Source organism: Hylobates moloch, unplaced genomic scaffold (genome assembly GCF_009828535.3).
Source record: "Hylobates moloch isolate HMO894 unplaced genomic scaffold, HMol_V3 SCAFFOLD_27, whole genome shotgun sequence".
In the NCBI taxonomy this organism is placed as follows: Eukaryota; Metazoa; Chordata; class Mammalia; order Primates; family Hylobatidae; genus Hylobates; species Hylobates moloch.
In genome coordinates this window covers 4,415,278-4,433,969 of record NW_026652302.1, presented here as the reverse complement: position 1 = coordinate 4,433,969, position 18,692 = coordinate 4,415,278, and the positions used below count along the sequence as shown (strand labels likewise).

Here is an 18,692-nt window from a genome sequence, read left to right as displayed (position 1 = left end):
TGAGATGAAAGAAAAGGAAGTGAGGGTGCCTAAGAACTGGATAGCCCCCAAAATAGGCAACAGATATTTAATGGAAAGCTGGCTTGAGAGCAGAGCTAAACCTGGAAGGGTTTCGCCATGCACAGAGACTAGGGTAAAAAGGTGTGACATTTCTAGAATGCTCTTGCCTGCTGTGAGCTCTCAGACTGGACCCATCAGAGCTTCCTTCTAGAAGGAAGGTCTCACACTGAGCAAAACCTCTGGGAATAGAATCAATATGGAGCATCTTAAGGCAACAGAAATGAAAGGAGAGGGCCTAGTCCAAAATGTGCCTGTGTGCTGGTAGAGGGTATGGGGGAACAAGACCAGAAAGTCCCAAACTCAAGTACTGCTATGAATGGAATGTTTATGTCTCCCAAAAATTCATGGGTTGAAATCTAATCCCTAGTGTGATAGTGTTAGGAGATGGGGCTTTGGAAGTGATTAGGTCACGAGGATGGAGCTGTCATGAATGAAATTAGTGCATTCATAAAAGTGACCCCAGAGAGCTCTCTCTTCCCTTCCACCATGGGAGGACACAGTGAGAAGACGGCTGTGTATGAGCCAGGAAGCAGACTCACTGGACAACAAATCTGCCAATCCTTTGATCTTGGACTTACCAGTCTCCAGAACTGTGAGAGATAAATCTCTGCTGTTTTATTTAAGCTGCTCAGTCTATAGTATTCTGTTATAGCAGACTGAATAGATTGAGACACGTACTGTAATTGTAAATACTACACAAAAGCAAAAGAAGAGGAATCTCTGTGAAGTTAGAAAAGCTTTCCCCAACCTCACTTCATTATAAAAGTTTAGGAAAATTAATTGTACAACCAAAAAAAATGAGCAACAAAAGTATCAAGACCAAATCTCATATAAAGCAATTTTAAGAAAAAGAGATAAGGAACAAAATTATATCACTACAAATAAAGCATGCCAGTGTAACTACCTTATGAATGGGAGGAAAATAGAAAAGTAAATCTATATTTTAATGTTTTCACTAATCATATGGGTGGTAGTATTGGTATTAGTGTTCTAAGACTATTATGTATGTAATATGATAAAAAGCAAATGAATAATTATGGGATTGTCTAGGTCTATTATCTCTTGTGTCCTTGAGAACCAGATTTTTGGTTTTGAAAAAAGGAGGTAGAGGTGTATTAGAAAGCAAGTTAATTTAAATCAGAAATTTGAATTGGAATCATCAATGTAACTTCAAGATAAATTTTACCTTCAAATGCATATTTCCCAGCTCCGTGCAAAGAAAAAGCCTGTTAACACTGAAAAGGCCTAAAAGGTGTGCTTGGAACATCTTGTAATAGTAGCTAATAAGGAAGCTGTTGAAGACTGTTAGAGTCACATTAAAAGTTGCCAACTGAACTTGACCTTCAGTAATGAGAATTGCAATAGATTGAACCCCATCAAATACATTAAAATCTTTGAGTTCCTCATGATATTTAAAGTGAACAAAAGCATTGAACATCTTTGGAAAATGATAGGAAACCATTTCATGATATTGAAAATTAGTCAACACAGTCAAATATTTATCCTGACTTTTCTAAATGAACTGTACCACAGAGTACCTAAGTGTTAGACGTGGTGATGTTTCTTTATAAAAGTTTGTATTAGGCAGGGTTCTCTAGAGGGTCAGAGCTAATAGGATAGATGTGTATATGAAAGGGAGTTTATTAAGGAGTATTGACTCACATGATCACAAGGTGAAGTCCTACAGTAGGCTGTCTGCAAGCTGAAGAGCAAGGAAGCCAGTTCGAGTACCCAAACCTCAAAAGTAGGGAAGCTGACAGTGCAGCCTTCAGTCTGTGGCCGAAGGCCCAAGAGCCCCTCGCAAACCACTGGTCTAACAGTCCAAAAGTTGAAGAAGTTGGAGTTTATGTTCGAGGGCAGAAAGCTTCCAGCACGGAAAAAGATGAAGGCCAGAAGACTCAGCAAGTCTGCTCTTCCATCTTCTCCTGCCTGCTTTATTCTAGCTGTACTGGCAGGTGATTAGATGGTGCCCAGTGATTAGATGGTACCCACCCAGTTTGAGGGTGTAACTGCCTCTCCCAGTCCACTGACTCAAATATTAATCTCCTTTGGCAACACCCTCACAGACACACCCAGGAACAGTACTTTGCATCCCTCAATCCAATCAAGTTGACACTCAATATTAACCATCACAAAGTATTCCAAGTAATAAATGAAAAATGAATGATAGAATTACACCGTTTTGCAATTCCCAATGAATGGATACGGACACTTAGCATGAACAGCTGCTAAGATCACATAAGAGAGATGACAGCTATTATGTGCCTCCTATAACACTGCCAAATACCACTAATTGTCTTGACAAAAGTCTGATGCATTATCTGGATCAAGTTGCAGATTTGTAGGAGGTTATCAAGAGGACAGATGAAAGTGTTGAACTGTACCAAAAATAGACATTCTGTAAAATCCAGACTCTGGAAAACTCTGCAGGTCAAATTGTCTGAGTTTTCCAACAGACAAACTGTAGGGAAATGGCAGGTGTGGAGGAGGGACCTGTAAGTTAAAAGTGATTTAAAATATATCAGATTTTTTTTTTAATGAGCAAAACCAATTAAGGATAGACATTGGAGTGTTAAAACTATTTTTAAAACATAATTCAAGTTATGTACTACTTCAAAAAATGAAGTTGATGGTAAAATAGAGAGGGGAAGAGCGTTGTGCCTGGGAGGGGCTTCTCGAATGTGCAGCAGTGTTCTGTTTTCCGACTGATAATATTTCATTAAGCCATACATTTTTCTGTGTATATATTTTGTTTGACTTTAAAATAAAAAGAATTATAAAAATAAATCAGTCTAGTCACCAAAATTTTACAAATGGCTATCTCTGGATGGTCAAATAGCTGGCAATTTTTATTTTATTTTTATTCCTTCATGTATATTTTATTTTTCTTTCTAGTTGTACTTATACCAAACGTGTTATATACACCATTTAAATCTTTTTTAAGTAGCTGGGACTGCAGGCACGTGCTGTCATGCCTAACTTTTTCTTTTTTTTTCTTTTTTTATTTTTTAAATAGAGATGGGGTTTTGCCGTGTTGCCCAGGCTGGTCTCGAACTCCTGAGTTGAAGCAATCTGCCCTCCTTTGCCTCCCAAAGTGCTGGCATTACAGGTGTGAGCCACTGCATCCAGCCTATTTAGAAAATGACATTTTAATATAATTTTTTAAAAAACCAACCACATGGCATCTAACCAGTACTTTATTTAAAATGAAGGAAAAATTTAGGATGCAATATTCGATATTTTAGTCAATGGCTATGGATTCTTTCTCTTTCAAAACTTAAAACAGTTCCATTTTTCTAGAAGCAATGACATAGTCTTATAAAAAGACTCAGATTTTCAAGAACATTTTTTTTCCTTACTGAACTTGGTTGGAGTCCATCAAAGGCTTAGTGTGAGTTTACTTAGGCTTCAGAAACCTGGTGATAATCTCCTCAGAGGCCATGATGGTTAAATGAGATTGAAGGAAAGCGATTTATAAGGTACAAGGTCCGATGCTAACATGTTACCCTTGTGTTTGATCTAATGGGATCTGCAAAATCTGTTCTTTTCTTACAGAAATAAACAGAAACCGAATCTTCCAAGAAATGCATTTAAAATGTTGGATAATTTGTGTAGTAATGATTGTTCCTTTCAATTTTATATTTCTATCATAATATCAAAAGTTATTTGCTTAAAAAAAAGAAAAATGTATTATACCTAGTGTAAAGATAGAGTTGAGTTTGGTTATATTTATTATGGTAAGTGGGTGGTTCCCTTTTTTCTTTCTTTTTCTTTTTTTCTAAACCAAACCATTACTTTAGCATTTTAAAATAGAGAAATATTAGGTACTACCATTATATAATAAAAATCGGACAAAGTATAAATGTTTTAACATTTTTGGTGCAAAATGGGTTAAATTCACTTTATTGGCTCTATCCCAGCTGAAGAATTACACTCTGATAACCTGAATATAATCCCTAATTCCTTGGGATGAATTACTTTTCACTTTTTCTTTTAATATTGCATAAAGTGTATGGCAATAGTGAGTTAATGCTCTTAGATTACAACTCTTTGTGCTAGCTTTTCCTCAAGGAAATAAAAATAAGCTATTTCTATGTGAGTGTGTACTAACTTTTAAAAACATGTAAACATGAGTGTTACTAGAAACTGATTTCAGTAACTACTATAACTTTTTGGGACAGCAAGTAGTTGTTTGTTGATTATTTTGTGCATGGGATAGAAAGGGGTTGTTTTTGTTTATTGGTTGGTTTTGCTTTGGTCTTTCATGTCTTGAAAATATTTAGCTAAAGAATGTATGCTGTGGAATTGGACTGGCACTTTTGAATAATGTGTCTTTTTTTCACAAGCAAGAGTTCGTGTTGGAACTCAAATATAGATAAACTAGAAGAACTGATGCTAAGTAAAAGAAGCAAGTCATAAAAGACCATATATTATATTAATTTGTTTATATGAAATGTCCAGAATAAGCAGATTCATAGAGAAAATAGATTAATGCTTGCCATGGGTTGTGGGAGGAGAAGGATCACGGGTACAGAGTTTCTCTTTCGGGTGATGAAAATGACCTGTAATTAGATAGTGGTGATTTTTTTTTAACTTTATGAATTCACTGAAAACCACTGAAGTGTAAACTGTACCATACCCTTTCTGAGGCACACTGGGTAAGGGGCCTGATGCCTTGCCCATCTGGCCTTTTATCCCACCCACTCACTCCACTCAGGGCTGTGAACTGAAGACCTGAATATGGCTTGAAAACCACTGGCCTAAGAGATCAAAACTTTTACATTGCTAGGTATGGAGTTTACTCTCAAGTAAAAGCTGGAGTCCATTGCTCATTAAGTATTTCTCTCTATATTAACAGTGTACTAAGAACAGACAAAGAAATAAATTGGGTCATAAATGCTTATTCTTACACACAGGTCCTCTTTATGCATTTCTATTATGGAAACTTCTTTTTTTCCTTCCTTACCAAGACATTTAGGTTAAGCATATCTCTAAACTAAATTATCTGCAGTTGTGATAACCATTGCAAAAGATGTGAAAATCGTTTATAGTAGATGATATATCATTTTGGCTTTGTTCTGAGACCCAGATATTGCTTCTCTAAAAGTTTCCTTATTTGCTCCCAAATACAATCTGTTTTTTTTTTTCCTTTTCTGCCTGGTAAGAGCTGAATACTCTCAAACCATCAGATCTTATAACAACCCTTTTTCCTCCACAGGGTTTCCTTGAATTCTTTTTCTTTTCATAAATAGCTTTTTCTTCTGCACTTTTGCTATGCATTTGGGAAGCCCTATATCCATATAACTGCAGATCATTATGTAGTTAATATTCAGTTATTCAGGAAAAGATTGGTCATTGTGAATCTGATGGCAAGGCCTGGTGATAGCATGGGGCTGGCATCTTGTTGCAGGTTGTTTGTTTTGTCAATGTAAAAACTGATGAATTTTACATGATAAGTAGCTGCGGCTTAATCTTGCCTCATCTCTGCTTTGCAAGCCGAAAGAATCAAAAGTTCCCTTAATTATTTACTAGAAGCAGACATGTTTTGATAGAATGGGAATGGATAAAAAGTGGCAAAACTATATAAGGGTTGACTCAGAACTTAGTTGTTTTCAAAAATCTTTTTTTTTTTTTTTTTTTTTAATTTTTGTCTGGGTGCGGTGGCTCATACCTGTAATCCCAGCACTTTGGGAATCTGAGACAGGTGAATCACTTGAGGTCAGGAGTTTGAGACCAGCCTGGCCAACATGGTGAAACCCCATCTACTAAAAATACAAAAATTAGCCAGATGTGGTGGTGCGCACCTGTAGTCCCAGCTACTCAGGAGGCTGAGGCACGAGAATTGCCTGAACCTGTGAGGCAGAGGTTGCAGTGAGCTGAGATCGCGCCATTGCATACCAGCTTGGGTGACAGAGTGAGACTCTGTCTCAAAAAAATAAAAAAAGTTTCTGTCTGCAAAACAAGTTTCTGTGAGTCCTGGGCATGCATGTTGTGAAGGAAAAGCTGAAGGGCAGGGACAGGGAGCAGGCAGCAGGTAAGCAAATATACTTATCACTCAGTGTCTGTGATTACAAGAAAGTTTCTCTCTCCTTCCCCTCTTCCTCCTCCTCCTCCTCCTCCCCCTCCTCCTCCCTCTCTCTTTCTGTCTCTAAGAAGAGGGAGTGAGGTATAATGAGTGGTAGGTTGAGCAGCCAAGTTGGAGCCAGAGGATCATGGGCTTCATTAAGTTCTATGCAGATAATGTAAATATTTTAAATGCATCTTCAGAAGGATTGCAGTTGATATCTGTATTGCAAATAGAAACTAGAATTGTGATATACAGTAGAAAACTGGGGCTTGGAGAACAATAGTTCATGGAATAGGATGATGGGGTGGGTGGGGTTGGGGTAGTGTTAGTCCATATCTCCCTAAATGATTATCAAATGAATCATTTAAAAATACCTAATGGAACAGTGACATTTTATAGCACTATTAAAAATGTAGTTCAGGTAAAATAATTATAGGTCTACCTAGTTGGGAAAGGACAAAGAAATCGACAGTATTCCTTCCCAAACAGAGCACCAATATGGCCCTGCTCTTTCTCTCTTATTTATTGTCTTGTCTTTTTCCCCACTAGAATATATGCTGGTTTGTGTGTAGCCAGCATCGTCTCTGTGGCTAATTTCCATTAACTCAGCTTGGTTAAAACCATATAATAGCCACAATACTCTGTCATCACTAAATTAATAGCAAATTGAAAATTTTTTTAGTAATAAGAACCAGCCAATAGTTTGGAAAAATTTCAAAACTAATTTTACTTTTTGGCCCAAGTTTTAAAATATTGGGGAAATGAACTAGTTATGGTTTATTTTCAACAGAGAATGAAAAATTATAAACTTGTCACTGGATATATTTAGTGATGAGTTCTTATTGGCAAGTGTTTTCATGAGACTGTGCTTTATTTCAAAAATGCATAAAACTACCAAAACTGTTGACATTTAATTGCATCAATTTACATCTGCTCTGATTTTGTTATAGATAGTTATTGCCTTCCGTTTTACTGAGAGAAGTGTAATTGTTTTCAACCTTATAGACAACGTCTGGGGAAGATGTACGAGACTTTACAAAGGTGCTTAAGAACAAGTTCAGGTCAAAGAAGTACTTTGCCAAACACCCTCGACTTGGTTACCTGCCTGTCCAGACAGTTCTTGAAGGTGACAACTTAGAGACGTAAGTTTGATTTTAATATTAAATCTAGTGTGAACATTTATATCTGATGTTGTCTTTTTTATGTTAGTAACACGAGAAATTGTTTAATACCAATTACATTTTAGAGGAGGTAAATTAAACTTAGAATCAGTCTTCACAACATGAATTTTTACTATTTTTTGACAATGTCACAGCCAAAATTTCAATTTTAACCTTGCACATGTCCTTAAATTTTAAAAATATGTATTAATATGTCAGCCTTAATACACACTGGTCATCTCTTTTGTTGGTCATCTCTTTTCTTTTTAAAAATACTTAAAGTGTAGCATTATATAGTCTTTCTTTCTTTCTTTCTTTCTTTCTCTTTCTTTCTTTCTTTTCCTTTTTTTCCCCTTATGGGTGGTGTTTTACTATTTCTCAGAATATGTTTTATACTCTTTTTGCATATATGTAATATAAATTTATTAATAATACTTAATCTGTTGATTCAGATATTTATGCTAAAATTCTAAAATATCACATTATGATTCTAATCTATTTTTATTGAAAATGAAGACAGCAAACTGAGATAGCTTTATATATTACATAAAATAGAAAAAATTTCAATTTTAACTTCGCACGTGTCTTTAAACTTTGAAAATATGTATTAATATGTCAACCTTAATACACACTGGTTATCTCTTTTGTTGCTCATCTCTTTTTAAAAATACTTAAATTATGGCATTATATAGTCTTTAATTCTTTTATTTATTTTCCTTTTTTTCCCCTTATGGGGGGTGTTTTACTGTTTCTCAGAGTATGTTTTATACTCTTTTTGCATCTCTTTAATATAAATTTATTAATAATACTTACTCTGTTGATTCAGATATTTATGCTAAAATTCTAAAATGTCACATTATGTTTCTAATCTATTTTTTATTGACAAGACAGCAAACTGAGATAGCTTTATATATTACATAAAATAGAAAAAATTTATTCCAAGTGTATAATTTGAGTTGCTTAGCATAGATGAAAGTTTCAAGATGGTGAAATTACTATGTGATTATAAAGCAAAGGGAATAAGAATTTATGGCCTGAAGTGAAAAGAAAAAAATGTTTTTTAATGACCCAGAAAAAATGCAAAGAAATAATTTTAAGGTACTAAACAATTATGTGTTAAGATCAAAATAGATAGATTTTAGATCTTTGAATTGCTTTTTCATATGTCAGCATAAATATTCCTGCTAAGGCCATTTTCTTGTGGTTGAATCTTGGGGAAAATGAACTTTTATTACTAATCATCAACAGAGTGCCTAGTTGTATAGCATAATGAAGTTCTAATCAGAGAAAGACACCATCTCAGATGACTAGAGAAGAGAAACTCAAAAGTGTGAAGTTTTCTACTTTATAAAAAATAGAGAAAATTGTAATAAGAAGTACAAAAAATGTCAAGTGCAATTTTTGTGAAATGAAACTTTAACCTTCAAATTCATATTTCATTTTATTTTGTACATGAGAGAAAATCAGGGAATAGTAATATTTTAGTGCATTGTGATAGTCAATGTCTCAAACATGTCGAAATAGAAGAATACAGTATTTGGTCTGCAGACCAAAATAGATTTTTAAAAATCCCTGTAGACCTCAAACTTTGCTAAATTTATGTACCAGTTTATCTCTTTTATTTGTGGAATGGCTAAGAAATAGAAGAAAGACCAAAGCCAAAGCATAGGAGATACCTTTTTCCCTCTATAGGTAATGTCATGTGTGTGTATGCAGAAAGAAATACAATGCAAATGCATATTTAGATAGGTCCATGTATAACACATACACATACAGAATGTAAGAAAAAATTTCAACTTCATGATTACTATGCTTGATATCAAACTGTGTACACTTAAGATATATTCTTTACACTTGATATCAAACCGTGTACAATTAAGATCTATGTCTTTCTAAACATTCTTTTGCATAGTACAATTTAGAAAAAGTTTTAGTAAAGCAATTTCAATTGAAAGAGAGCTATTCGAATACATTCAGGAACAGTAGACCTTTGGTCCTCTTTTTGATTCGTGGGTATGTTTTTGTCCCTTCCTTCAAAAGGTTGTGTGATAATAGATTCTTATTTGTCTTAGTATCTAATATATGTTTAACTGTGCTGATGCCTTAGGATAAAGACAAAATTGTACTTTTTTTTGTGTCCCATCCTATTAACCTTTGGAATGGATAATTCTGAGGCACAGAATTATTACTTGGTGCTTTAATTTACAGGATAATTTGATAGGTTTGAACTAAGCAATGTGCCTTTTAATCTTTTGCTAAACCATTGGCATTTTGCATCACAAATATCTACACCCTTTACAGGAACCATGCAGATAGATGCATGTTTTATACTCCTTTAAAACATTTTTAATTTGCCTTTCAATGTCAAAATAATCATTGGTGTCAGTCATCCTATTCTGAGTGACTCTATTAGGCAAAAATTAAAAGTAAAGCATGCCAAATAATTTTGTACTGTGATTTTGGGGTGTAATTCTGAAAATGCCTCTCCTCAATTCATTCAATTGAAAATGAATTTATGGTCATTTTTAGTGAGAGGAAAACAAGAGAAAAAAAGGAAGGAGTGTAAGCCTGCATCAGATGCTCCAAGATCCTTATTGGAAAGGTTTATGAACTACTGGATATAGTGGGCAGGTTTTTTTTTTTTAATCCTAGACCAAGCTCTCAGGATTTGATATAGTTCACTTTTCGGCTGAGCCCTTTCTAGTACAGGGCCGCTTAATCTTCTGGTGTAACAATTTATGTGAGTGGGTAATAAAAAAGTTTGATTTTGTTTATTCTCCTATTTGTGGGAGGAGAACATTGGAGAAAAACCAGCGAAGTGGCAAATGTGTTGAAGTTATTTATGAAGCTAATTAGAATTTTCTTTTGCTTCTTTCTTTTTCATCCTTGCAAAATACAACGTTTTATCCTCTGCCCAGTAATTACACATGCATGCATGGAGGAGGGGATTTATGGGGAAAATGAGTTATTACTAAAAGGGAGTAAACAAATCCATGCTAAGGTTTATTCGATTAATTTTATAACTATGTAAAATTTTTCAGAAAATAAATCAATAAATGAGTAGAGTTTGATTAAAGAATACTCCATTGAAAATAAACCTGAGGAACAAGCTAAAATAGTAGCAAAAGTAATTCAAGAGTTGTGAGAATTATTATTGGCTAAAGAGATAGGTTGGTTTCCCTAAAGATTAAAAAAGGTAAAATAGACACCTCTCCCTGGTATTGGTTTAAGGGGAATAAATGAATTTAAAGATTTTTTTAAAGCCTTTGCTATAGCAAGAAACAAATACAATATAAGTTTAACTACAGTTGCAGTTAACACCCGACTGGAAGGAATTATGACAGCTAAGTTGAGACCTGAAAGATTAATAGGGCTAAGTGTTGTGTGTTTGATGTGGGAGGTTGAGAGGGAGAGTTTCTGGTCCAAGGAAGCATTTTCAAAAGCTTGGAGGCAAGACAGTTTCAGAAACAGGGGTGGAAAACTAGCACAGTGGCAAGAAATGGCAGTGGAGAGAAAAGATGGAACCATATAATGAAGGACCTTCTAAGCCATGCCAAAGTGTTTGGAGTTCATTCTGAGAGCAGTGGGGAGCCTTTGGGGGTCTTTAAGTAAAAGCAGCAGGGATCCCACTTACCCTGCTCTGGGGCAAATGGATTGAAGAAGGCAGAAGACAAAGAACAAGGAAGAGTCTAATGACAATTTAAGGCACTAAAAGGGTCACTAAGTTCTTCAAAGTCTGGGTTTTATATATAAAACAATTTATATATATATATATATATATACACACACACACATATTTTATATATATACAAATATGTATATATATGTGTGTATATATATTAATATAATATTATATATATATATATATATATTTTTTTTTGAGACGAGGTCCAGTTCTGTTTCCCAAGCTAGAGTGCAGTGGCACAATCACAGCTCACTGTCTCATTGCAGCCTCGACCTCCCAGGCTCAAGCATTCCTCCTTGGGAATTCCTAGGCAGTATGCGAAGTTGGGGGGGGGGTGTCCCCCCAGCGTTAAGAACAACACTGAATGATCTGGCCCCAGACACAAACCTGTGAGTCAAGCAGAACACGTTTTCTTTTTTTTTTTTTTTACTGCTCTGTCGCCCAGGCTGGAGTGCAGTGGCGCTATCTCGGCTCACTGCAAGCTTCGCCTCCTGGGTTCACACCATTCTCCTGCCTCAGCCTCTCCAAGTAGCTGGGACTACAGGTGCCCACCACCACGCCCGGCTAATTTTTTGTATTTTTAGTAGAGACGGGGTTTCACTGTGGTCTCGATCTCCTGACCTCGTGATCTGCCCACCTCGGCCTCCCAAAGTGCTGGGATTACAAGTGTGAGCCACCGCGCCCGGCCTAGAACACGTTTTCTTGTATCAGTTTGTAAATTAAACTTCTGGATAAAATTTTCAGCCTCCCGAGAAGCTGGGACTATAGTCATCATGACACCACACACAGCTAATGTGTTTATTTTTTGTGGAGATGGAGTCTCATTATGTTACCAAGGCTGGCCGCAGACACCTGGGCTCAAGTGATCCTCCTGCCTCAGCCTCCCAAAGTGCTGAGATTATATGTATAAGCCACTGAGCCTGGCCTGGGTTACATTTTACATGATACTAAGTGATTCTCTTGTCTCAGCTTTCCAAACTGCTAGGATTACAGGCACAAGCTACTGAGCCTGGCCTGGGTTACATTTCATATAATATCTAAATATTTGTAGTAGAGTCTGATTTCTGGAATATTAGTGTGTGATTGACAAAATCACCTGTTTAGCCCCCATGCTGGAGAGCAGGGATAGGCTGCATTCTGAAGCCTGGGCTAACACACACATTGGTCTTATTTCCAAGCCTTTTTAATGATAGGTTGTAACTATGCAGTTTCTTATTTTCTCCTTTCACAATTAAATGAAAAAGCTTATCATTTAATCTTTTTTTTCTACAAATCAAAATTCTCTGGTCAATGAAGCCCAAGGTTTGACTTTTTTATCTCTATTTCTTTTTTTAGAAATTTTTCAAATATATAACAAAACTTGAAAAACCCTTCAGTTTAGCTCTCTACCCTTGCCATTCTCATCTTAGGTCGTGGATCACTTTTGTGCTAACTGAATTAAGTTAGCAAGAACCAGTCAAGCAATTTGACAGAGCCTTTCCAAGGTTGATTAAGACAAAAAAAAAAAAAAATACACACTTTTCTTCTATTTGAAGTTCATGGCATATGTTTTGCTAACTTGAATTTTGGAAATAATCTCTTAAGCAGTTACTGTTTTTAGAAAGTATATAGCATATCATTCACCTGACATTTAACGTATTTCAGGGTTAATGAAGAACAGTGACGTGGAAATAGTATTGACTAACACTGTGTTGTTTTATTGTTATTGTCTCTATTTTACACATATATAAATTAAGTTTACTGACAGTATAGATATTCTGACAAACAGTGTGGATAAATGCCTGGTTCTGAAAATAGATCTGAAGAGTCTTAGTTTTTCATCTCAATAAGTTAATGCTCAAAAGTCTTTGCTGTGCAGGCATCAACCTGCACTTCACTATAGGAGATGATGAGAAAAGTAGGCATTATACATATCTACTTTCTTTTTCTAAGTAGGCATGTACAATAGAAATAGGAGAATCAAGGAGTTTTGGAATAATTTTGTTTCAAACACTATTAGCTTTTGCAGACTTTATTTAATTAAATAGCTAATTTTCTTTGTACTTTAAATTTTCTGCATTCATTTACTCTCCTTCCTCCTCAAAAAGCTAGGGTTGAAACTAGCTTTTAATTAGGATCAGTTGTTTTCAAAAGTATTTCATGGAGACTTGGGAATTCCTAGGCAGTATGCAATATCACCAGCATTGAGAGTGACACTGAATGATCTGGCTCCAGACACAAGCCCCTGAGTCAAGCAGAACAAGTTTTCTTATACCAATTCATAGTTTAAACTTCTAAAAAACATTTTTTTTGAAGAAAATGTATCATGATCTCAGAAAGTTGCCTTCAGTGTTATTTATGATGTGACATTTTTGGTGGGGTCTAGGGGTGGTATCTAGGTTGCATGTTTGTTCAATGGGTCTGTGAGGTTGAGGTACTTTGGGTACATCTGGGTTTGAATGTTTACATTTAAAATTAGATGAAGAACAGAAAAATCTAATTTTATTGCACCTCTGCCATCAACATATAATGTAGTGTTTCATTTTTAACTTCATCTTTCTAACCAAGTTTCTTCTCTAGGAAACACAAAAATATGATTGCATCCCCCCTTGGTATATTATAGAATGTTATCTTTACAATTATTCTATAATTTTGAGTTATTTTTGAGCATTCTGTTTTTTTCCCCAGTATGACTGTTTAAAGATGTGTTTGCTATCCTGGAACAAATATCCTGTAATATCTGTGAAAAGGCCCCTGCAGACTCTTGAATACACAGCGACTTCTCTAGAATACACTGTGACTTCTGTTACTTTTGATTTCCCCATGGTGGCTCTCAGGGCAACCACATATATGAGTGGAAGATAATTGAGAATCTCCCCACACCCCCACTGCTTTTGTCTTAAATTGCTCTAAAGTGTTTGTTCTGTGACTTTTGTCTCCCTCTCCCCTCTTTGCAGTCCTATCACACTCATCAGTATGTGGCCAGAGCACTATGAGTGAGTATTCATAGCCCACGTGCAGGAGAGGTGTTCTGATCAGTGGTACTAGCATGGGGGTCTTACTAAACTCTTGGTCTAAAATAATACTTCTGTGTTCTGGGTAACAATCCTAGTGGTTTGTTTGCATGGCAAATTCATTACTTAAGTAACCTAACATTTCTAATCGTAATATCTATCAATATTTGGGCATAAAATTGTTGCTTTGTTTTTTTCCTTTGAAGCCCCTCGCAATCTCCTCAACTGTTTCATGATGACACCCATTCAAGAATAGAACAATATGCCACACGGTAAGAAACTTTGATCAGAGCCCTCCACTGCACTGCCACCCAGAATGTATCTATTTCTAATTAATCTAATATTATTAATATACCTTGATTTAAGGAATTCAGTTTTGCAGGAGTTATGATTCCATTATATTTGGAATTTGGGCTCTTGTATTTTCATGATGCAATTTGCACTTTACCAAACACCTGCTATATATTCTATGAAAAGTAAACCTGAACAGAATGTGATTCTCCAGCTAATGAGAATCCAAAGACTGTACAAGCAGGATTTAGATACTGTAACCAAGTTTCAGTGAATGAAAGTGGGATTGCAGGTATTCTCAGGAGATGGTGTGTATATGAATTACAATATGTAATTAAATTTATGCTAATGCTTTAGGATAGGGGTTTATTTTAGAATCTATAAATAATGTAATATATAGGCTGATCTTGATGGTGTGCACAAACTTTCAGAAAAGTGGTATATACTAGGTGTCTGTGGTTCTAGTAACTAGCTATGCCTAGAAAGGTTAATTCAAGCATCATAAAAATGGTAACATTTGAACTGGGTCTAGGCCAACTAGAATTTCTAGGGGAAAGTCTTGGACTGATGGAATAATATACTCAAAAGCATTGAGCTGGGAAAGAGCATGGTTTGCTTACTGAACTGCAGGTAGGTGAAAGGGAAATAGATGAGAAAGTGAAGAGACAGAAGTTGAGGTCTGATAATGAAAAACCCAGCCACTGAAGAGTTGGATCATGTCCTTAGTTAAAGGGAAGTCATGGAGAGATTTTATTATGAGAGGAACATCATTTTATTTGTTTGAGAATGTCACCCTCACTTCGATGAAAACCAACTAGAGGGTTAAGGAAAGCCTAGGTCTGGGAGCTCAATTAGAAGATTAGGTCAGTTAGGAGACTTTACAACATGGCATAAGATAAAGGCCTACAGGCATTAAGGCAGTGGTGATAGAAAGGTAGCTCAACATGCAACGTTTTAGTTTTACAGTCGTGTTAGGAGATTTGGATCTTTCCATGTTCTGTCAGAATTTTGACAATTTAAAAATGATTAAGGATGTACATCCAATTGACCGTGTCCTATATGGCCACGTTGTCTAATCTCCTTATTCTTATTTTGCAGACTGGCCCAGATGGAAAGGACTAATGGGTCTTTTCTCACTGATAGCAGCTCCACCACAGGAAGTGTGTAAGTAAATCATGAAATTAGTGCTGCCTGGGAAGGCTAGTTTTTGTACTATGGCTGTCAGAAACAATCTTCACTGACGTGGCTCTGAATCTTGATCCCAATAAAAATTATTAAGTATGGTTCCAAAAATTTCTGCATAGATTTTATGCTTTCAAGCCACGATAGTGTAAACTCAATATGTTTATTTACTTTGTTTCATATAAGTTAATGAAAAAATCTTACATTTGTCAACTTATATACCCCAGAAAAATCAGATTGTTTTATTTAGAATAACAGGTGTATATATTCATTCCATTTGCCATATTTCTTATTAATTTAACAAAGGTAATTTGACAGAATATGTGCCCTTTCTGTGAAATCCTCTTCCTTCCACTAGCTAACATTTTTCCCATAATATCTGCATTTAGCAACTCTGACCCACACATGCTTAGATATATAGTCCTACCCTTTATTGAAAACTGTTAACTCCTCTGCCAATATTTTATTAGCAACTAAGAAAAGCCTCATTGACTTTAGAATACTAAAAAGATATTATATACTAAAAAGCTTTCTAGCCAATTATTTTATTTCTGATTTCCCCATATGTGCATATTCCACTTGGTTATGGAACTTTCTCAACAAATATTTTATCACTGATTATCCCACTATTGTATGTCATCTTATTTTGGAATTTTTCATTCTTTTTTTTGTGCCCTGGAATTCACATTTTTAATTCTGAATAATATCTAAAAGACTAATACTGCCAAGCTTATGTGACTTACAAAGCTTTATTGTGGTTTGGATCTGACGGGAAGCTGTAAAGTAGACAGAAAAGTTGTCAAACATAGTAGTTGGGTGTTTTCACTTAAAAAAGAAAACTATGGAGAGTGCTTGGTTAAAATACTTTAAGTGCTCAAATATAGAATGTTCTCTTTCCATATTTTCTAAAACTTGTTTTATTTATTATTATGCTTATAAATAAAAGTTATCAGGAGGTTTTTCAATTTCAAATTTCAAAGATTGCATCTTAATACTTGACCATAATGTAGTAGAGATTTATGCACTGTCATTCATGTACTATGAGTGTGGAACAATTCCCAAATCAAAATAAAGGTGTATTCATAATGTTTGTTTCATATCTAACCTACTAGTGTGCATTTCATGTAAAGTAGTTAAGTATCTTGAATCTCTCCTAAATCAACAAATTTCCTCAAGGCTGACCATAGCCAAAGCGTTAAAGGAAATAAAAGATAATAATTCAGAACAAAATCTTACTTCTTTAAAATGTTTTGTCATGCCCTGTGAACACAGTAAAGGTAATGCTCAAATTTAGTATATTGTATCTTCAAATAGGAATAAATACTATTTTCAAATTTAGCACTGTTTCAGAAAAGATTGACATTTTTTAAAAAGAAAAGAAAAAAAGTCAAAAGATTAACAGTCAGATACATTTTAATATACTGTCATTAGATATATTAACTCATTCACCCATCCAACAGATAGTTGTTATTAATATATCCCTACCATGTAATGGTGCGCTGGAGCCAATTGTGAGAGCTGATTGTTACATTTTCAGGATGTTTGTAAGCTATTTGTTAAACAGAGCCTTTTTAAAAATAATTTATGTACATGTATATACGGTTACAATTAAATAAATTAGATTAAAACAAAAACAAAAGTAATTCTCAAAACTCATCACACCCTAATGATTTTGCTTCATTTCACTAATATCTATGCCCTTGGGATTATTTATTATAAACTTGACCATCCCGCAACCCACAGGCCACATGTGGCTCAGGACAGCTTTGAATGCAGCCCAGCACAAATTCGTAAACTTTCTGAAAACATTATAAGATTTATTTGCGATTTGTTTTTTGTTTCTTTGCTTTTTTAGCTCATCAGCTATCATTAGTGATAGCGTATTTAATGTGTGGCCCAAGACAATTCTTATTCTTCCAATGTGGTCCATGGAAGCCAAAAGATTGAATACTCCTGATTCATTATCTCTGTCAGGTGGTGTGCAAATGTGTATCTTTTCCCAGTTACACATTCAGTGAAGTCATGAACTTGAAATTGGCCATGATCAAAGTATTTAAACCACAGAAGTTGCAAATGCCACAAATCAAGGTCTTTTTCTGTTGGAGAACCTGTTAAACATTTACCAACTCATGACCGCCATGCACCTGATACTGCAATAGGTCTACAGATGCAGATACTGTCTCCATGAATCTTATAGGCTAAACATGATGAAGGCATTTGTGGTAAACAGAATGATGGCCCCCCAAAGATGTCCACATCCTAATCCCTGAAGCCTGTGAATATATTACTTTACATGGCAAAAGGGACCTTGCCACAGGTTTTTAATTAAGGACCTTGAAACAGAGATTATCGTGGATAATCCAGGTGGCCCCAGTGTAATCCCAAGGGTCCTCATGAAGGGTAGGAAGGAGAGCCAGGGTCAGAGAAGGAGACGTAGCAATGGAGGCAGAGGTCAGAGAGAGATCTGCAGATGCTGCCTTGTTGGCTTTGAAAATGGGGAATGCAGGTGACCTCAAGGTGCTAGATGATGCAAGGAAACAAATAATCTCCTATGAACCCTAGGATGGGCATTATTATGAGTCCTATTTTATAAACAAGGAAACTGACATCCAGAAAGATAAACGACATGTCCATGATCACCCATATATCTATTACAATTAGATATATGAGTACATTCGATTGACTCTGGACAATTTAAAAGCAAATTGATGTTACAAATACTACATATCTTTGAAGGAAAAACTGAGCAATGACATCTCAGGACAAGATAGGACTCATGACGGTTCTGGGGAATCTCAGAAGCGGGAACTCAAGGATGACAATTCCTTGGGCCATGGCTATCAGGATGTCTCACTCCATCTTCCATCTGCCCTTGGGTGACACTGGAAAGAAAGAATGGGGAGGCTGGCTGTGGTTTACACAGACATTGCAGTTTGCAGATCTGAAACCTACAACAGAACAATCCTTAAAAGAAAGAAAATTATTATTTTTATTTATGTCTTGTCTACTTTCAAAAGCTCATTGAATGAATCATAGTTTTTTTTCATCTGATATGTACTAATTTTGTAATCTAGATAGTGTTTACTATGTGTGACTTAACTGTAGTATAATTATATTCCATCTAATGGTATTTCCTTGGTGCAAACCTATTATTTTTGCAACATTTTCTATTTTAGCACAAGACATACGATTGATGTTTAATGTACCTGATCTGGTATCTCATGTTCTATCTGCATTTAAAGAGTTTGTTCTTG

At 35.4% G+C, this 18,692-nt stretch overlaps 1 protein-coding gene across 8 annotated transcripts in view; it reads left to right on the top strand.

The window, feature by feature from the left end:
* Positions 1 to 18,692, top strand: part of LOC116463082 (utrophin) — a 565,754-nt gene that overhangs the window by 527,662 nt on the left and 19,400 nt on the right. For 7 of the 8 annotated variants that reach the window (XM_032146039.2, XM_032146038.2, XM_032146037.2 and 4 more), the window contains 4 exons: positions 7,133 to 7,269; positions 13,909 to 13,947; positions 14,172 to 14,237; positions 15,355 to 15,420. In XM_032146039.2, coding sequence (XP_032001930.1) covers positions 7,133 to 7,269; positions 13,909 to 13,947; positions 14,172 to 14,237; positions 15,355 to 15,420 — 308 coding nt within the window. The remainder of the gene's footprint in view (positions 1 to 7,132; positions 7,270 to 13,908; positions 13,948 to 14,171; positions 14,238 to 15,354; positions 15,421 to 18,692) is intronic. The other variant, XM_032146040.2, reaches the window with a different exon arrangement.